Raw genomic sequence first — 21,414 nt, 5'->3', positions numbered from 1 at the left:
GATGCACAGCCTTGATGGGAGTGCCAGAGTGCCAATCCTGAGATTCCAGGCTTTTTCCTGTAACTAGTGGTCCGAGAAGGAGCTCAAATGACATACAGTTCACGGCTAAAGGCTGTTACATAAAGGTAGCAGATTACGTGAGTTTTCCAGTCAACAGTTCACACACACACACTTTGTTTTGTGACACTGACTATAGCCCTCAGCCCTCGTGACACAGCAGCACCCTCTTCCCCCAGCCTCTGAGTGTTTCCCTTGGGCTCTTGCTGCCCCGCTGTTACTTGGGACTGGCCAGAGTCTCTCTCTGACATGTTCCGCTCACAGCGCATCACATTGTGAGTGAATGACACTGGGGCACGGTGGGTAACAGTTCAGCCACCCTATTGTCAGAGAGATCCAACTCCTGGCAGCCCTCTGGGCAGCCTAGACCTCCTCAGCACATATCTGAGGCTGCAATCTGGTGGGTGGGTTCACGCAGCCCCCTCTGATTTTCACAGCCAGGCTTTCAGTCCTGTGCCATCAGGGCTCCTTGATGAAAACCTGTGAATGGTGAACGGCGTGTTGTAGATGTACACACAGTCCTGACATCCATGGGAGTGTCCTGAGGGCGTCTCAGAGTCAGATGAGAGCTGGAAGCTCCCAGACGCCTAGTGTCGCAGCTGACCACTGACCCACTGCTTCCCTGGGTCATCATGTGATGCCGGGCCAGGAGGCACTAGTGTCTACCTGGCAGAGGCTAGGAGACCCCAGACGCAGGGCAGAGCCATCCCCTGCACTGAGGGTGGAAGAGAGTCAGTTACGGAGATATGCTGTATGAGGAGCCAGGGGCAGTCAGGAGCCAGGCAAGGGCCTGACAGTGGTCCATGTGGTCAGGTCACTATGAAACCAAGCTCTGCCATGGAGTTGAGGCTGACTTATAGTGACCCTGCAGGACAGGGTAGAACTGACCCCCATGGGTTTCAGAGATTGTGACTCTGCCTAGTCTTTCAATGGTGGAGTGACTAGTGGTTTGGAGCTGCTGACTTGGTGGTAGAGAGGAGCCCTGGTAGCATAGTGGTTACATGTTGGGCTGCAGTGCACAAGGTCTGCAGTTCGAAGACACCAGCCACCCCATGGGAGAGAGGTGGAGCTTTTTGCCCAGTGTGTAACCACTGCACAGTCAGAACTCCTAGATCCCCACAGTGTCAGAGAAATGAGGGACAGTGTGGCTGGCTGGCTTAGCCTGTTGCCTTTGGGGATTGAAAGGTGTCATCAGGCTACACATACCCTGCCTCTCTGGAGGGTTCTAGGCTTTTGAGACTCAACAGGTTGGTTTGAAGACTGGCCCTGTGGTGCTCTGAGTGTGTGGTCTGTGCCTCCCACTGCCCTCACTGTTACTGCAGAGGCCCCCAGCCTGAGGCGGGATGCAGAAGTTTCTGATGCTGCTGGAGGAGAGCGAGAGGAGGCCTGACTGGCCACCCCTGGCTGAGCTGGTGGCCCTGGCTGGAAGGCTGTGCCGGGACCTGGAGGATGACCTGGACAAGGCAGAGCCCCTGGTGGAGGCTGTGCTGAGGAGCCCACTCCGCCCGTACCTGCTAGAAAGTGAGGCTGTAGTCCTGGTGTGCGTGCTCGTCCTGGACCGGCAGGAGCAGCACCAGGAGGCCTGCAAGCTGCTGGAGGTAGGGCACCCTGCAGGGTGGGCGGGGAGGTCAGAAGTCAGCGGATTAGAGACCAGGGGTTTGCTCCTTGGGAAAACCGTCTCTTTTGGCCTACCGGCTGCTGGAGCTGGAGGGTCTGCGGATGGGCAGGAGGAGCACAGAGGTCAGTAGATTTGAGGTTGGCATTCTCTTCTTGGAAAAATTCTCTTCCCTCCACTGCTCACTCAGTCCTGCGCCTCCCAGCACTCTGACATGAAAGGTTCGTGACCGGGATCGTGCCTGGCTTGCCAAGCCCCTGGCAGATAAAGAAATGCCTGAGAGTCACCCCAGGTCCTGTCTGCAGAGCGAGCCTTCTCAGGGTGAGACCTCCACCCTCCGCTCAGACTTGAAGTGTCCTCTGGGACTCATGGACCCGGGACATTGTCAACATGCACGTGTGGTCCATGCTTCGAACTGACCATCGTCCACATTACTACTGTGGATGGATGCAGGACTGTAGGGACAAGAGGGCTGTAGATCCCGTTGTCCCACCACCCAGGGGTACCCCTCACCAGAGGTTCTGATGCCAGCATCTTCCCTGGGCTAGGTGGTGGACTGGTGGCCCCACAGGCCTGCCTCCAGGGCTCAGCCAGGCTCTCCCTCTGCAGGGCTGCCGGGTGCCCGGGGGCAGCTTGGACCTGGTGGAGGCCTGGAATAACATCCACTACCACATGACCATGAGGAGGCTGGGCGTGGACACACTGAGCCACCTGCAGACCTTCCGCTGCAGGAAGAAGTGCGTTGACTCAGAGTCCTGGGTTGCCCCTGGGTTCGGGGTCCCAGACACACAGGTGAGGGGAACTTGGGAGGTCCCGTGGAGACAATACAGAAGGAGCTCGGGGATGCCATGAGTGGGCACAGGATGGGGCACCGCCAGCTCCCGTCCCTGTGCACCTTCTCTGGGCCCTCATTTCCATGTACACAACTCCTTGTTGGTCCTGAAGTGAGCACAGAGGAGCTCCTGAGGAAAAACCTGGGGGCCCTTTCTTAGGGGCAGGTCCTGGCCCTGGGACAGAGTGGACAGAGTTTGGGGTCCTGTCAGACGACCTCGCCCTCTTGTCCTCACCCAGGAACCCACCGCCCCCGTCCCTCTGTCCTGAGGGCCTAAGGAGCCGTCACTTCCCTGGCGACGTGCGCAAGAAGTTGCGGGATTTCGCCTTGGCCGTGAGCACCTACCCAGACAAGGCCCAGCGGGTATGAGGGAGCTGGCCCCATAGCACCCAGAGGCCATGAGCAGCTCCCTCCTGCTGGGTGTGGGGGGACCTGCCTGGGACGGAGGGTCTCCCTGGATGGGCCGTACAGGGAGGACTTGGTCGCTTGTCCCCCAGGGTAAGACTGGCCCGAGTGTGGAGGGTGAGGCGGCCGTGCTCCTTTCCCTGGAAGAGCCGTGTGGGGTGAGGCGAGCACAACTTATTTTGTCCCCACAGGACACCTTGTCGTTGGAGACCAGCCTGTCGGGTGATCAGGTCTACAACTGGTTTGCCAATTACCGCCGGAGACAAAAAGCTCTCATGCAGCGTTTGGAGCCAGACCTGGGGACAGCTACCCAGGATGAACCTGCTGCCTGTGGGAGTGCTCCAAAGCCTCCTTGCTCCTCAGGGGACCCCTGTGCCACCCCTGAGGGTGTGGTGAGGCCCCAGTGGCCAGGTGAGGGGCTCCAGAGCCCAGCCTACTATGGTTTGGGGTGTTGCTAGTCCTCACGGACTTTCCCCCTGACTGAGACTGGGACCTCTCTGTGATCCACCCCCTATGACCCCTCCAGATGGACCCCACCTTAATGCTCAAGCAGGGCTGGCCCATCGGCGGGGGGCTGGGGTCCACAGTGGTGACAGCCGAGGATCAGGACCCTACCTGTGATCCCTTTCCACATGGTCCCACCTCCTATGACCTCCATCATGACTGGGACACCCTTCCTGTAACCACTTCCCCAAATGCTCAGGCAGGATTGGCCCTTCAGCTGGGCTGGGGTCCACAGCTTTAGGTAATTTCTCAGTGGGGAAAGAGGTTGCTGAGATTGAAGCTGGGAAGTGACTAGACATGGGTCATATGTGGTGGGTGCTGGGCCTGGCCTGGGTGGGGGCCTGCATTCCCTTAGTGTGTGGAGGGCTAACCCTCACCCTTGTGGCGGAGGGTGGGAGGTAAGCAGCTGTGGTTGGCGCGGCTTGCTCTGTGCTCTATTGATTCAGAGGAGGGATGCCCGGGATATAGCTGGTTGGGTTTGGCTCTCACTTGCTGGGATTCCTTGGCAGAGCTTGCAGGAAGGAGGCCCAGGTTTGGGCTGCCACTGAACATCCCTGTTTGTCTGCTCTGTCTCTGGGCTTGGCTCGTCCTGTGCTCCGTTCTCCAGAGCAGGCGGTTGGCCTTGACATCGTCTGTGGGGTTGTCAAGGTGGAGCCTGCAGGAAGGAGGCAGAGGCTTGGGCTGCCGCTGAGCCTCCCCATCTGTCTGATGCTGACTTGGCTCACCCTATGCTCCTTTCCTCCATCCCTTGTTGGGGTGTCCAGGCAGAGCCTGCGTGAAGGGGAATGGGCTGACAGCCCTGTGCTCCAGGGACCGGTGGGAGAGCAGGCGGTTCGGCCTGGCTCTCACTTGCTGGGCCCCTTGGGCAGAGCCTGTGGGAAGGGGGCACAGGCTTGGATGTTGCTGAGCCTCCCCCATCTGACTGTTGTGCTGCCAACAGGACTTGCAGAAACCACGTCTCCACAGACCATGGAGGCCTCCCAGGGACTGTGGACACCGTTGGCCCCTGCCTCAGGCTTTCCTGAAATACCTGCAGAGCCAGCAGCTCCCAGGTACTGTGCCCCACAGCCTTATGACAGGGCTGAGAAGGAACCCAGACCCCACACCGGCTGGAGTCTCTTTCCAGCCTCTGACCGAGGAGCCTCTGCCCACGGGAAGTGGTGTTTGCTGTGTCAGCAGGTCCCTGCTACTTGGTGAGATTGACCAGGAGGGGCCTGCCCCAGACCCTGTCCGCTTCGTCCCGGTCAACCCTGGCCCTGGATTCTGCCCTCTGGCTGCTGGCAGCGTCACAGCGGATCCGTCTCCAGATCCTTCAAGGTCGTGGCTGATGACACTGGCAACGGTGTCCTCCAGAGAAGCCTCTCTTCAGATGAGGGGTCCAGTCCCAAGCCAGGAGCTGGGCTTCACCATGTCCTGTCCCGACGCAGCCCTAGCAGGTGGGTCTGCTCGGGCCAGAGCCTCAGTTCCCTGTGGCTAGGGTCAGGCCCATCCTCTCCTGTCCTGTGCGGTGTGATTACACCCAGAACCAGGGCAGCTGGACAGAACTGCACACAAGTAGTTCAGATGTTTTTGCACTTTTTTCTTTCCAAAGTAAAATTCGCAAATGGCAGGAAGTAAGAGGATGTACAAAGAGTGAGGCTGAAAGGAAACTGCGCTGGCCCCTCCTCCAAGCCCCACGTGACATCCTCTGACATCCCTGTAAGGTCCCTCTGCCCCTCTGTGAGGGAAATAGCAGGGCTTAAGGGTCTGTCTCAGTCACCCACACAGCTTTCAATACCACCACGAAGCGTTTGAGGGGGCTTCGGGCATTTATGGAGAAATGGAGGTCCCACTAACTCTTTCAAGGCTCCTGCTTGTGTTAAGATACAGATTTTGTGCCTCAAATGCAGCAGTAGGTTATGACCTCCTACCTTGTAGAGAGGACGTGGAACACCGTGTGTTCGCCCAGTCATCAGGATCTCTACTTTTCTGTGCTTACTTAGATCTTTGTCCTCCAGCTTCCTGTTGTCTTGGCTTTCTTGATGCCCTTGTTAGTTTCTGATCCTGTCTGTGTCTGTCACACTTGACTCTGACTGTCAACTTGGGCGTCCCAGTTTAGTCACTACTGCTTTGAGATGCCCTCTCGAGGCCAGGCTGGAGCCGTGCATGGAGAGCTGGGGCATTGCCCTGGGATTTGGGCCTCTGTTCCCTGGGTTTCACACCAGGTCATTCCCTTCCTGAGGCCCTCAGGTAGTGACTGTCTTTAATCAGTGTTGTGAGAGAGGGGCCAGGAAGGTAGATTTCCGAGTTCTTGGGTGTTTGGTGGATGTCCCACTCTGCCCCCACGCTGATGGGCAGTGTGGCTGGTGGAACTGTGGTTGGAAACCGTTTTCCCTCAGAAATCTGAAGCTTCCCTGTGGTTGTGTAGCATTTCTCACTTTTGAGAAGTGGGACCTCATTCTGATGTTCACTTTTCTGTGTGTAGCCTGCTTTCTCTTGCTGAGAGCTTTTATGGTTTTGATATTTTGGGGTTTAGAATTTTAGAATTCAGAAATTCCATAGTGATGGCCTTGGCCCTAGATCTTACGAATTCATCTTACCATTCAGATTTTCAGTGTAAAGTACCTTGGCCTCCTTTAAACTCTGGGAATTTGGGGGTTACATTCTTTTGATGAAAGTCTTTGGCAGTTTCTTCCATCCGGTTCCTTGTCTTCTCTTCATAGCACATGCTATTTGGGTGTCAGAACTCTGAACAAGCTCCCAAATAGCCTATCTTTTTCCTGATTTTTGGGGTCTTTTTATAGTGTGTGTACTGTGGGTATATCTCTTAAATTCTATCCCTCAACAATCCTATTGAAGTTTTTATCTCAACAGTTATATTTTAAGTTCCAAGAGCTCTTTTTTGGTCGGTGAATTTTCCTTCTCGTACGTCATGTCTTTCTTTAAAGACAGCACAGAGTCACCGTGCTAAAAAGAACTGGTTGATGTTTAACCCCCAGATCAAGAACTGGCATTGCTGGGGAAAGAAGTCCAAGCAGCTCTGAAGGTGTTGGCATAAACCAGGCTCCAGGAGTGGTTTGAACGCCAGCAGAGATGCTTCCACAAACGGATGCAACACTGGAAGGACTGACTGGTCTGTGCCAAGAAATTTGGAAAACAGCTACCTACCTATTTGGCCATCCACTGGAAGAGAGCTGTACATATGTCCGCTCCAAGAAGGGTATTCTAGTAGAATGTTCGAATTATTGAAAAACAGTATTATTTATTTATTAGTTGGGGTTTAGTGCAGATGTGTATTTCATATCACTCCATATTTCAATCATGGCGAGTAGAATTTTAGAATTGCTACCACGACAGTTCCCAAACAATCTTTCTATACTAACTCTTTTTTACCCTCTGACCACCACTGTATCCCATCCCCATGAACCCCTAATTCTACATGCTGTCCCTATCAGTCCATCAACCCTGGGTTTCATTGAAGAAGATTATTAATAGCTCGTGCAAATTTAAAAACATTGCTGACTGTAATACAAAAAGCAGTTGTAGTGGTACTGAAAGGGAACTGCCTGACATTCAAATTGGATTTATAAAAGGGCACAAAACAAGGGATACCATTAATGATGTCAGATGGATCTTGGGTGCAGGCAAGAATACCAGAAAGATGTCTCTCTGTGTTTTATTGACTATACAAAGACATTTATCTTTGTAGGTCATAATAGATTATGGGTAGCACTGCCAAGAATGGGAATTCCAGAACATACCGTTGTGCTCATTTGGGAACTCCTCATAGACCAAGAGGCAGTCAGCCAGTCTCATAGTTTACAGTCACATGGCTTACAGTCAAGGGAGGTGCTCGCTAAGGCTATGCCCCTGCACATATTCACTCTGCATATGAACAGATCATCTGAGAAGAGGGACTCTGTGAAGGAGAACACAGCGTTGGGATTAGAGGGTGATTCATCAATAACCTGCAGCATGCAGGTGGCACAGCCGTGGCTGCATGTGGAAAGTCACAAGGACATGGAGCGCTGACTGAAGAAGATAAAGACTGCAGCCTTCACTCAGGATGGGTTGCATCTCAAAAATTCTTCATAACTGGACACCTTTCATCAGCAACCCGAGTAACAGAGAAAATGTGAAACTGAAGGATTTCAGTTTGCTGGTATCCACAGTTCCCTCTCAGGGTAGCAGAAGTCAAGAAAGCAGATGATGGGTTGCATGGGCAAAACTGCTGCCAAATACCTCTTTAAAATCAAAGATGTTATTTTGAGGACTGATGTGCACCTGACCCAATTCATGGTATTTTCTATTGCTTTACATGAAGACAAAAGAAAAAAGAATTGTTGCCTTTGAATTGCGGTATTGGCGTGTCATACCAACTGCATGGACTGTCAGAAGTTTAAACAAGAGGGAAAAGTATATCCAGAAAGCTCCTTGGAAGAGGGAATGGTGGTATTCCGTCTTATATACTTTGAATGTCACATCGGAAGGGGCCAGTTTCTGATGAAGGGCGTTATGCCTGGTAAAGAAGAGGGTCATCCAAAAAGAAGAGTCAATTAGCAAAATGGACTGAGTGACCTATTGGCCATTGCAGTGGGCTGAGACACAGCCAGAGGTGTGAGGAAGGCACAGGACTGGGCATGGTTTCCTTCCACTGTGTGGAGGTGATTTGACCAGTACCCCCTGCTTTTCCTTGATGCTCCCCTTTCTCAGGGCTCCTGGTGCATGACACCTTGCCTTGTGCCCCGCACCATCATCTAGGGGGCTCCGTTGGCTTCCCAACGCTGCAGGCCTGGGGTCGCTTCACCCGTTTGTCCTGTTTCAGTTGCCCCCCTTTGCTGGTTTGGTTCATGGCCTTTTGATATTCTCCGTCTCAGAGGGAGAAGTATAACACTGTGCTACCGTTGCTGAGACAGAGTGGTCTGATTGGCACTTAAGCCTTATGTCCTGCAGTGGAGAGGTCCCCAGGGGGGAGAGAATGGGAGAAAGCAGATGTGCCCTCATAAACCAGCCTGAGCAGGTGATCTTGGTCAGGAGGTTCAGGGAGGCCAGTTAGCCTGTTTGGTTGCTCGAACATAGATGTTACTGTGTCGATTCAGAGGCTTCTGCAGGCAGTGAGCCTGGCTCAGCGTGGCCAGCCTCAATGTGGAGCTGCTGCCTCACACTCCCTGCTCCTTCCCTGTTTAATCTGTGAACCCTATTTCCCCAGGATTCACTGACATGCCTCGTGGGAGCCCCCAGACCATTTGTCTGGAGGAAGGCCCAGGTACCAGTGGTGAACATGTGGAGCTACAGGCGGGGAGCTTCCCGGTGACACAGCCTGCATTGCCACCTCTGGAGTTCATGCTTCCCCAAAGGTAGTCTCACGGAACCCCATGGTCAGAGTCTGTCCTTCCCCAAAGAGTATCCCAAAAAACCCCATGCTCTTCCCTGAAGATCGGTGTCCATCCTTCCCCAAAGCTGGTGCCACAGAACCCTACGGTGGGAGTTCATCCTTCCCCAAAGTTAATCCTGCAGAGCCCCGTGTCTGAGTTCATCCTTCCGCAAAGGTGGTCCCATACAACCCCACAGTCTGGGATATCCTTCCCACCAATGACCCTGGAAAGTGAAGGGGACAAAGGCCCAGTAGGAGGGGGTTCAGTAGGAGGGGGTCCAGCCTTCTCTTTACTCCTCAGAGCACACAGATTAGACATGTCTGAAAGTTACAGCATTCATCCCAGGTTGATTCTACGAAGAGTTTGGCTTTCTGGTAAACAGGAAAGGCACCCACAAACACCCGGGCTTATGTGGGCACCATCCCTGGCCTGTGTCTGGGTAGAGCTTGGCCTCACTTGCCCATGAGGCTGCCCAGGTTCCCAGCAGCCTCTTCCTGGTGTTTTCCTTTAGCCACACAGGCGGTGGGGCTCTGAGCAGCAGCATCCTGGTTCTGCATTTCAGATTGTGGTTTTGAAAGGGCTTCGGGGTTTCAGGCAGCCTGGAAGAGATTTTCCTGTTGATGGAGGGTGGGTTTGATGTGCACCTTCCTCATGGCATTTCCTGAGGGGCCCTGGCTGCACAATGCACTTCTCTGCTGGTCAGAGGTTCAAACCCACCAGCTGCTCCCCAGGAGAGAAATGTGGCAGTCTGCTGCCATAAATATGTTCAGAAACCCTAATTGTGGCACTTCTGCTCTGTCTGACACAGTCATTTGGGTCAAAATTGACCCAGTGGCAACATTTGTAAAAATACTATTTCATAGGGGCTTGAGCCAACTTCTCTGGCAGCTCTGGGTTTCTGCACAGGAAATGGAAGTACTCAGTTCCTGGTGAAATCACTCTAACGAAGGGGAAGTTCTCGGTCCCTGGTTACTCCCTTTGTAGACACAGCTCTGCCAGAAGCTTTTTCACAGTGTGGTTCTTCCAGCAGTGAAATTTCTTGAGCCCCCAAAGTGAATGCCCCAGGGCACTTGTGTGAGCAATGTGCCCACCCGGGGTACGCCTCTGTTCAGATGCTGCTCAGAGGTGGGATGAGCGCCATCAGAGGTGCCTTCAACATTTTGGTGGCCTTTTCTGTTCTTCGGAGGCTGACCCGCAAATCCAGTAGGGCACCTCCCAGTTGTTCTTGGACCTGAGCCAGGGGAGGCAGCGCATCCCTTCTATACTGGATGCAGGGACCGAGAGCCAGATGGGGTTTGTCCTCGGTGTGTGGAGACCACAAGTCCACTATGCAGACTGCAGGTGGTATGCCTTGTGGGGCACACAGACCTTGCCTTGTCCTCTGGTCCACGTGGAGTGTCCGCTCGTCAGCTCTCTAGGTCTTCAGGGGTGTATTCAAGTTCAGATAAGTCAAATTTTCAGTTGGAGTCCAGAGTTGAGGCTTGTGAGCTGGAGGGTCTCTGCTGCTACTTGAGCAGCGAGCTTCAGGCAGAGGCATTGGCCCAGTGGTTGCCTAGGACCTGGGGTGTCTTGGCTTTTGGGAGCTCGGGTGATGTGCCTTTTCTTTCTGTTTTTCTTCCTTGGAAATGCCTGTCCAGGTCTTGGAACAGTAACAAATTCCCTGGGGCTGGGACCGGCATCAGCCCCACTCCAGCTGCAGGGTCCGTGTGTCACAGGTAGGAAGGGGGTCTTGGACGAACCCCCACATGTGTTGCCACAGAAGTCGGGCCTCTGCCTGCTGCTGAAGTCAAGCCAAAAGGTCTGCTCCAGTGCAGGGTTTGGTGAGAAGAGAGCGTTTTATTGGGAGCAGACTAGCACAGGGCACAGAGGGATTCTTCTAACTGCCTTCCTGACTGCAGACAGGAGGGGCTTTGATGCCACTGGGGAGGGAGTGTGGAGAATGTTGAAGTGGGCTTGGGGGTAGGGTGAGGGTCTGGGAAGGGAGCTTGGTGAAAGTGGGGTTCGATTTAGGGTCTGGGAAGGGAGCTTGGAGAATGTTGAAGTGGGGTTTGTGCATTGGTCAGTCAGTGTCATGCATTCTGTACTGGTGGTCATCCCTGGGCAGTGGTCCTCGTGTCCAGGCTGTGAGACCACCAAGACAACACAGTGTAGCGGTTTTTCTCATTTCTCTCTGACTCAGGATAATCAGTTTTAGTCTAGTTTTTCTTAAGCATTCTTATTTTTGTTTGAAAATAAAAAACTAACTATCTATTTTAAAATTGTTTAAATCATTTCATTGGGGGCTCATACAACTCATCACAATCCATACATACATCAATTGTGTAAAGCACATTTCTTCATTCGTTGCCCTCATCATTCTCAAAACATTTGCTCTCCACTTAAGCCCCTGGCATCAGCTTCTCATTTTCCCCACCCTCCCCCTATCCCCCTCCCTCATGAACCCTTGGTAATTTATAAATTATTATTTTATCATATCTTACACTTGCCAACGTCTCTCTTCACCCATTTTTCTGTTGTCCATCTTCCAGGGATGAGGTTATATGTAGATCCCTGTAATCAGTTCCCCCTTTAAACCCTACCTTCCCTCCACTATTTAAATTTTCTTGTTAAAAGAAAACTTGGATGAAGCATATGGAAATAATAAAATTATGTAAATTTCAGTTTATAATAAAACTAATCTCCAAACCCACTCTTTGCCATCTCACTGAGTGCATGGATGCTACTCCACAGCCTCCCTGGACACTTGAGACAGCCTGTCCTGACATCCTGCCTGTCTGTTTTTCAGACCAGAGTTGGCCCAGGCTGTGTCTTCCTTCCCCGGAGTCACGTCTGCTGTGGAGCTGAGCCCACCCCTTCTCACCGGCCAGGTGAGGCCTCCCCCAGGCCCTGTGTGACCTCTCCTGCAGTCCCAGTGCCTGGCCCAGAGGAGAGACACTGCTCCTGCCTGTGCATAGCGCCCCTGAGGTGCAGAGGGACTTAGTACTTGGTGGTGGTGAGGGCTTGCAGGTGGAAGTGGAGGGGGGGGTTTTGAGGAGAGGAGGGAGTGCACTGTGTGGGAGCCACTGGGCTCAGGAAGCTGGTGAAGTCTGGCATCCAGGACGTCCTCTGGGCTGGAAAGACTCTGAGGACACCTGGAGGTAGAGGAAGGTGCTGTGCTTGGTTACAGGTGCAGCAGCCTGCTGGCCAAGCCTCCAGTGATGCCGTCTGGGGGGTGCAGATGCTCTGTGAATTCTCCGGCAGCAGTCTGGACTGAGCTTCTCTTGGGAGGTGGCTGGCACTTCATGGGGAGCACATGTGCCTCGTCTGGATGTTGAAGACAAGCTGCAGCTTCTGATCCACAGAAGAAGCAACTCCCAGAGCTCCTTGAGAAACGTAGTGATGTTCCTGCACACGGCTGTTTTAGAATAGTTGGATCTTGGACTAGTTTGGTATTTGAGACTGTTCCTGAGGTCACAAGGTAAAGGCAATTTAGTTTAACTCAGGCAGGGACAGACTAGAGTCCACTCTTTGGACAAGATCTGATCAGTTCACACTGCACTGCCAGCCACCTTCCCACCTACACTGTGGTGCATAGGCCAAACCTCCCCCAGTTCTCTTTGTGGTTGTCAACGCTCAACATTTGTGTATTTTGATTGCTTCTCCTCTGAGAAACCTAGAGGCAAACCCTTTGGTGATGGCCCAGGTAGAGTAGGATAAGGGGTTTCCACTTCCGTTTGTAGTTCATTGAGTTTATGATAAAAATGTTCGCTAGCATTAAATGAAAATTTATTAAAGCATTCATGATCTGAACTCTCCTCTTCATTTCCATCTCACTACTATGTGCATGCACAGCTTTCCATCCAGCCATCCACACCGCCATCCAGTCACCCCATCCCAGTTGTCAGGTGCTGTTGAGTGGGTTTGACCCCTGTCGACTTTCAATGTTCAACATTGCGAAACACGGCCTGCGCCACACCGTCTTCACTGTTACTGGGTTTGAGCCCGTTGTGGCCTTCAGTGTGTCCGTCCATGTCCTTGAGGGTCTTCCTCTTTTTCACTGGCCCTCTGCTTTACCGAACAGGATGTCTTTTCTAGGCACTTGTCTGATGGTCATGTCTGACTGTGAGACAAAGATTCACCATCCTTGCTTCTGAAGAGCGTTCTGGCAGTCCTGCTTCCAAGGCGACGGTTTGCTGTTCATCAGGTCTGTGGTCCTTTCAGCCTGATTCAGAGTCCCAATGTAGGTTTCACAGACCGGATCTTTACAGAAGCAGGCAGCCGTACCCTTTACCTGCAGAGAAACAGGTGCCTTGGAACTACCAGCCTCCCAGTCAGCAGCACCCATTGGGGTCATTGCCAGAGCAGAGTCTCTTTGCATCCTTGGCTAGCACTTCATGAGTTGGGTGTGTACTCAGGTACCTGTATGCTTCTGAGGTGCTCACAGATTGGGTTCCAGAAAAACTTTAAGCCCTTGCTGATGGCACAGAACAAGCAGACTCTCCACCTAAGGGGATGCTTTAGACTAAGGATGATTCCATATCCCATGTTTGGTACCAGCCTCCCTAAAACCACAGGAAAAATAATTATTCTTCAGTGAATAAAATGGTTGTTTTTTTCTGGAGTCAAGTGGTTAATGCCTGCCTCCTCCCGGCAAGTTTACTGCCCTGTGTGTAGATGTGTGAGTCCGCTGCTATGCAGGGTTCCCTCCCTGAAGAAAGCTCCCAGTACTCTTCCAGAACCGATGAATGAACTGATCTCCTTGGAAGACCCTGATAGACAACATCTACTGGCCTGAACCAGTGGAAATTTACTCTTGCTGATCATTCAGTTGCTTGACTGTTTTGCTCCTTATTTGATTTATGGCTTATGAGAGCTTGAACAGTGTGTTAGGCAGGGTTCACTAGAGAAACAAAACCAGGATATTTGCGTTTGTTTTGTTTTTTAATAGGGAAGAGCTTTATATACAAGGGCAATTGAATATTGAGAAAACATTCCAGCCCAGTGCAGATCACGTCCTTAAGTATGCTATTAGCCTATATGTCCAATAACAATCTATAAAGTCCTCTTTAAGACTCACTAAACACATGCAATGACGCCGAATGCAGGAAAGTCACAGGCCAGTGGGTGGACAGTCTTGTGGATCCAGTGGTGGTGTAAGCATCTCAGTGCTGGCAGGGGTCTCCACATGTTTTCTCCAGCTGCCAGGGCTCTGGCTACATCAAGGTAAGTCCATTTGGCTTTTCCTCTAGAAAGGAGTGAGCCAAAACTTAGGATTATATATAAAAAGATAGGTTTATACATCGAGAAGGAATATAACATTAACCAAGCAGTGTAGAAGACTTAGTTGAACTCACTTTCGTGCAACCGTTAACATACTGGAAATCCTTCAACTGAACTGGGATGCCAGTCCAAGGTCAATGAAGCAGACATTGGGATCTTCCCTCAGGCAAGACAGGCAAAGTCTGCCTGAAGGCAGCAGACAGCAGGGTTAGTCAGCAATTGTCAGTAGCACAGGAGCTTAGGAAAGCCCCCTATACTGCCACAGGATCCACCAGCCTGAAGCTCAAGCAATGTACACAGCAGCAGCCTGGCAAAGCAGGTCTCAAAGAAGGCTCAAGCTCTAGCCATACCATCCATGGGTTGGCTTGGCCCACGGGTAGTGCAGTCCAGGTTGGGGTAAAGCACTAGCTCAAGCTGGTCCCATGATCAGGCAGGAAGAGAAAAGGAAAGGGGCCTAGGAGAGCCATTTCTCTCTTTACCCTCTGATCAGGTTTCAACATGATTAAACTCTGCCCACGTTTTCTGATTGGCCTACTTGGAAAAATAGCCCTATCACAGAGAATGTGAGTCTTTCCTCTCAGAGCCTTGTGAGGCCTTCCTGGTGAGGTTATCTATCATCTAGCAATCATCTGTCTTCAAACACCTGCAGTAATGCCAAATGCAGGAAGAACACAGGCCAGTGGGTGGAAAGTCTTGTGGATCCAGTGGCAGTGGAAGAATCTCAGTGCTGATGTGGGCCTCCACATGACTTTTCCAGCTCCAGGGCTCTAGCATAGTACCATGTGTCTTGCCATCAGGATATACCAAGCAGAGTGTCTGTGTCCCTCCTCCAGCAGGCTATTTATCTCTGTAGCACCTCCAAATGAGATCATCAAGCTGCAGCCTGATTGGTAGGGTAAATTCCACCCCTTCACTCTCAGTAGTCTCAAGTTCACACCAGATTACGTAACTACCACAGGCACCATATGCATTGTATAGCAACCACATCTCTTGCAGGTTGAACATTCAGAAACAGCTCTGGTGGCCCTCTCAAAGATGGTGGCCAAACATTGGGCTTTGAATGCATGTCGGTCTCCACAGTCCTGTCACTAACCCAGCTACTGCACCACGCTCCTTGAAGGACCCATTATGTCTATCCAGAGACTCTCATGACAGGACTTCAGCCTCTAAACTTCCCATTTTAGTTACTGTTTAGGTTCACCCAAATTTTAAAAACTTGTGTATGTGCTGCTTTGATTTGTCTGCCATGACTAAACCAGTTGGAACCGATTCGAAGCTCTAATTTGAACTGTAATTATTTTCATAAGTGGTTGAGCACTCAACTCTTTGTGCCACCCAGGAACTCCAGTTCCATATACTTCCTGTGTTAGGCCAGGTTGACTAGAGAAACAAAGCCATAGACACTCATATATGTGTAAGAAAGAGCTTTATATCCATAAGTGCTTATATATCAAAGACACATCCCAGTCCAGTACAACTCAAGTCCAAAAGTCTGGTACGAATCCATAAGTCCCTCTTCAGACTCATAAAGTCACATGCAGTGATGCAGAATGCAAGATCATAGGCCTGTGGATTCTAAGTCCCATGGATCCAATGGTGGTGGAAGCATCTGCAGGGCAGTGGTAGCAACCAGGGTCAGCCAGCAGGAAGGTGAAGGCAGAGAGGAAGGGAGATGCCCCTGAGAATGCCACACCCACAAGGAAGCACCATCAGGCTGTAACCTGATTGACAGGCTCAATTCCACCCCTACACGTTTATATAGCTTCAACTTGGCATGAAATTATGTACCTAATACACTCCCTCACCAACCTCAGAAACTCAGGTGTTTATGATATAAAAGTAAAAGAGAAGGGCTCAATAGAAAGTAGATGTTTAGAAATTTATGATGGCAACATGTACAAATATGCTTGATGCAATTGATATGTGGATTGTGGTAAAAGCCTTAAGAGCCCCCAGTAAAAAATTTTTAAAAGCCCCCAATAAAAAGATTTTTCATAAAAGTGAAAGAGAAATACAAATAGAACTATCAAAGACACCAAATAGAGAATGACAAATATAACTAAATGGGAATCACAAACTACTGACGATCCCTTTGGGTGATATTGTTTCATAGACGAGAAATGTTATCATCGCCACAGAAAGAGGTAGACATGAACTGCTTTCTTATCCAGGTACAGGCAACACGCTTTTGATCCTCCTTCCACAAAGAGTTGATAGATACATTTTTCTTGTATTATAATTGTGTTTTATGTGAAGGTTTACACAGCAAGTTTGTTTTCCAATCAACAGTTCCCACACCGTTGTTGAGTGACCTTGGTCACACACTCTTGCAGTGAGGTAGCAGCTGCCTGTTAACTCCCTGGGCTCCCTATTTTCTTTTGTCCACTTTCCCTGTCTCCTCCTCTTGGGTTTTGGGCAAATGTTACCCTTTCAGTTTTGTAGTGTGGATTGTCCCCCAGACCACATTTTTCACTGGGTTTGTGGTGGGTTTTATAGTCCAAGGTAGCATTTGGTTGAAAGTTGATTTACAGAGGTGCCTTTGGTTTCAAGTTAGAAGTTGTACTCTCAGGGCAATAGTCTTCCAGGTTCCTCCAGTGTCTTTCGGTCCAATAAGTCTGGTCTTTAACTTTTATTCTATATTCCCATCTATTTTAACTTTGACCTTCGATTATGATCTTGGTTAGAGATCTTTGATTATGATCTTGGTTGGCAGTTGGTATTGGGGTCCACCTAATTATTCTCTTCTTAGGTTCTAGGAGGCTGTGGTCCAAGGGTACTGTTATTCCTTGAGGCTAATTGCTTCCTTGAATCTTTGTTTTTCCTTGTCCTCCTATGTTCCAGGATGGAAGGGTCCAATACTTGCTTCCTAGAAAAAGTAACATATTCTTAAGAGAAATGGCCGTTATATCCATCATCATTTCCTAGACAAAGGACGTGACCAGGGTGAGTTGACAGAACCCCTGGATCCACAATATGATCAATTTGGGCCACTTGTCATCTGGACTCCATGTGACCCGTTTAACATCAGAGCTGTGCTTAATGCGGCCCTACTATCTGTAGGGCAGAGGAGCTTATTCTCTCTAGTTAATCACTGAAATTAAAATGGACTGTTCCATTTCACTCCCTCAGCTATGATGGATAGATTTGAACTGAGTAGCATTGGAAATTTTTTGACTGAACAGAGGGAGACTGCCATGGGGAGGAGCTCCTCGGGACCCAGGCAGTAGTCCCCAAGGACTCCCTGTGCAGAGGGGATGCCCCTGAGGAGCTGGTTCAATTTCTAGTGTAAATGCCCAGGTCCTGGAGAGATGAGCTGCTCAGGGCTGGACAGCTGCGCTAGTTTGCTCAAGAGGACTGGGGACTGTGGTGGTCTGCTCTGCCTGAGTGATTGCAACATCCCCAAAGAACTCGGGGGCCAGTCAGAACTCACTTGTTCTCTTGACAGTGTGTACTTTTTGGATGTCAGGGTCAAGGAAAGAGTGGCCCTAGCTTCAGAGCTCATGTTTGTGAGACAATCGTGGAAAGAAGCCTTTGCTGGGAGGTTGGAAGTGTCCTCTGGCCGGGAATTCACAGTGTTACCACATGGGAAAGCTGCCCAAGAGGAAGCTGAACTGGGTTGGCTTGATGGGTCAAGGTCAGAGTTTGTCGGGACAGAAGGCCCAAACTATATGAGTTCCCTGAAGAAGACCTCTCTGTCCGTCTTCCATCCCAGTGAGTCACTGGCTGTCCCCTCAGAAGGCTCATCTGGGGGCTGCTGAAGCAGCCAAGGAAGCAGCACAGTCTTGGGTTCTGACCACTGCTCCTTGGGTGGCTGCCAATGGGCTTCATTGGGTGCTCTTTCCTGCACAGGAATAATAGCTTCTAGACATGTCTGCTGACAAAATTGACCCCTGTTAGGGCCTGTCCCTGGTGGCTGTAGGATACAGAAGGCCCCGCTGTGGCCAGGAGCAAACAACCTGGACAGTAGCCCTGGCTGGGGCAAGGACATCTGCAGTGCATGGTCACATCCTTTCCCAGGCTCTGTTACCCCTGCCCCTCCTCACCCCTAACATCATCCACAGCCTCCTGAACCCCCACCCCTCACCTTGATGGCAGCTGTCCTTATCCCACTGAGTTACCCCTCCCCATGCCCTCTGTTAGCCACATGACCTGCCCTCCCCATGCCATACTGCTTCTCTCCCCATGTCCTTCTGTTAACTACATGACCTGCCATTCCCAGCCCCATGCCATACTGCTCCTCTCCCCATGAACTCCTGTTAACTACATGACCTGCCCTCCCCATGCCACACTGCTCCTCTCCCCATGCCCTTCTGTTAAACACATCACCTGCTCCCCATCCCACCCCCCGCCTGCCATGCCATACTGCTTCTCTCTCCGAGCACTGACATCACTGAGCTTCTGCTCTTCTTCCCCAGGACTCCCTGCACATTCCCTGCCTCAGACAGCCTGCACATCAGCCCTCACCACCTTGTGCCCTCAGGCCACTCAGGATCCCTGGGTAGGAAGGTGGACACTGAACATGAGGGCCACAATGAATTATGTTTGAAGAAGCTCAAATGGGCCCAGCCTCATGTAGCTCTTTGTGGCAACTTCTTAAGACTGGAAATCAGGAGAGTGGGCTATGGTGGTGAGGATCAGGGGCAAGAAACCTTAAAGGTTGAGTGGAATGTCCCTCAGAGTCACGTTGGGCAGGTTAGACTGAGAGCCCAAGCATCAGAGTCCACGGTCCCACCATCCCGGACCCTCAGAGAAAGCTCATGGTGTGAGGTGCCTGGTCATTTACAAACTGCTTCCAGCTTGTCCTCCATGACATCGCAGGGAGGAGCGTCAGTCTGGATGAAATGAAACAGCTCACTGAGTTGGGCCTGGGCGTTCTGCCTGCCAATCCCCATGTTCCCTCTCAGGAGCCTGCTCCTCAGGCTGTTCTCCCACAGCTATGTGCTCCAACAAGATGGCAACTTGGCAGGCGCTGAGAGATGATAGGATGAGCATGGAAGGTGGCAGGCCAGTGGTTGAAGTCCAAAGATCCAGAGGTCAAGGAGACAGCTGCAGGATTCATACCAGGAGGAAAAGGCATGGCTTCCCACAGAGTTTGCTGAAATAGGAGAAAACTGCCTGTCCATTGCCCTCCACCCTCATCTGACCACAACTGCATAGCTGCTCACCATGCAGTTAGATTACATCCTACTGAGAACCCTGGCCCAGCCAAGTTGACACGAAACCTCTTGTCTATTTTGCACCTACACACTTCTCTATAAACCAAACAGAATCTCCAAACAAAGACATACTCGCATGTAACATGACACAACTAACACGAGTACGACTGACAGCACACAACCCCATTTTCATCTTATATTGTATAAATGAACCCCAAATATTGGATGTGTACATGCAAAGAGGAAACCCTCAGAATAACTGTAGTCCTCGTCTCTGTAAGTGATCATGTGGCTGGTCTGCTCTTTGGAGCTGCCTTCTTCCACCACCCACTCTGTATTCCCTTTGCCCTCACAAGTCCTACAGCTGGTCCTGGTTCTTGGCCTGACTCAGTGACCGAATCTGTCACTCCTGAAGAGTCTGTGCCATTAGTAATCTTGTCAGAATTGTATTGTTGTAGTTTACCATGGACTCTAACCACAGGACATGGTAATTCCAAGAGACGACCTTGATACCTGCCACCATGGCCCCTTTGTTCCTGTGCCCACTGGGCAATGACAGCAGTGGCTGGGGAGAGAAGATGACTGGCTTCCACAGACAGGTGGTGCTCAGGACTCATAGTGAGCCTACATAGACACACCAAGGCTGTGAATCTTTATGTGAGCAAAAAGGCTCATCTTTCTCCGTCGGAGGGGCTGGTAAGCTTGAACTACTGACCTTGGTGTTAGCAGTTCAATGTCTGCATAGAAGAGCAATTGACAATGATGTAAGAATGGACAGTTTATATTTTAAACAGTCTTTTAGAGATTGAATTTACAATTGTTTTGCTTATCAAACCATTGGAAACAAACGTTTATAAGGGACCAAATAAATAACAATTATTCCTAAAGGGAAACATGATACCGTACAGAATACAAAAATTTCGCTCACTGCCATAAGTCCATGTTGATTTATTGTGACCCTATAGAACAGGGTAGAACAACTGCCCATGAGTTTCTGAGATTGTGACTTTACTGGAGCAGAAAGCCCTACGTTTCTCCCATGGAGCGACTGGTAGTTTTGAACTGCCTACTTTGAGGTTAGCAGCCCAATGTAGAACCTCTCTGACACTAGGGCTCCCTTGGAGCTATAGATGTAATGAAATACTATAAAACAATGAGAATGGAAAAACAATGACACAATGATACATATTAACTGAAAATGAACAAGGTATTGCTACACACAGTTGTATAGGTATATCACCAAGAGCTTAGGATCAATAAATGGCAAAATAAGTCAGACATAAAAAGAGCTCACATTGTATGAATTCACTTAATTAAGGATCAAAACTAGGAAAAATGGATTTCTGATGTTAGAAGTTGCGGACAGAGTCGGTGACTGGGAGGGGTTTCAAGTGGGAGTCTGCAATGTCGTTAGGTTCTCTTTTTCTATCTGTGAACTGGTTATGCATGTGTGCGCCTTTTGTAAAAGTGTTATGATATGTCCACATTTTTGCACATATACTCTAGGAGGAGAATGTAGAAGCACTGTATGAACTGTTATGAACAAGAGCTATCTTATGTGTAAAACCAAGGTATGAAATAGTATGAATCAAATATAAATTGGGTGAAAAGAAGGGGGGGAAAAAAGAAAAAGTGGAGATCCTAAAACCTGAAACCCAAAACATCCCCTAAAATCCTTTTGAGGAGCGCTGTTGGTGTAGTGGTTACGTGTTGGGCTGTGATCCACAAGGTCAGCAGTTTGAAACCACCAGCCGCTCTGCAGGAGAAAGGTGGGCCTTTCTACTCCTGTAAACATTACAGTCTCAGAAGCCCATAGCCAGTGTTCACTATGAGTCAGCATTAACTTGATAGCAGCAGATTTGATTTTTGGAAAGCCTTTTTAAAGCCATCCAATAAAAAAAAAAAGCCATCCAATAGCTGAATCAGTAAAGAAGATCTGCTTTAGACATTGTGTTCTTTTAAAGAATAATCTGTCTGTGATCAGATTGACACAGGAACTTGGAAGGTTAGGTGAAAAGTTTAAGGGCCAGTGAGCTTATGTGTATGATGGAAATTTGGAACTGGAAAAGGACAGTGAGAATGGCTACATAATTTCATAAATATAATGAATGTTAGCAAATTGTAAATGTAGAAATGATCAAATTGGTATATATTTGTGTGTGCATTGTTTTAGGTCAGGGAGAAGACTTGAAGTTCAAATATAATTTACAGAGACCCCCTTGTTAAATCTTG

General features: G+C 50.1%; 1 protein-coding gene across 1 annotated transcript in view; it reads left to right on the top strand.

Annotated features, from left to right (window-relative positions):
• Positions 1-1,400: 1,400 nt before the first annotated feature.
• The window catches only part of LOC142436085 (anomalous homeobox protein-like), a 35,604-nt gene continuing 15,590 nt past the window's right edge, over positions 1,401-21,414 (top strand). The window contains exons 1-5 of the mRNA XM_075540003.1: positions 1,401-1,655; positions 2,282-2,409; positions 2,744-2,867; positions 3,101-3,320; positions 8,602-8,749. Of these exons, the coding sequence (XP_075396118.1) occupies positions 1,401-1,655; positions 2,282-2,409; positions 2,744-2,867; positions 3,101-3,320; positions 8,602-8,749 (875 nt within the window). The remainder of the gene's footprint in view (positions 1,656-2,281; positions 2,410-2,743; positions 2,868-3,100; positions 3,321-8,601; positions 8,750-21,414) is intronic.

The sequence above is a fragment of the Tenrec ecaudatus genome, unplaced genomic scaffold (assembly GCF_050624435.1).
Source record: "Tenrec ecaudatus isolate mTenEca1 unplaced genomic scaffold, mTenEca1.hap1 Scaffold_1491, whole genome shotgun sequence".
Lineage (NCBI taxonomy): Eukaryota > Metazoa > Chordata > Mammalia > Afrosoricida > Tenrecidae > Tenrec > Tenrec ecaudatus.
The sequence above is the reverse complement of the archived record's forward strand: the minus strand, read 5'-3'. Positions and strand labels throughout refer to the sequence as shown.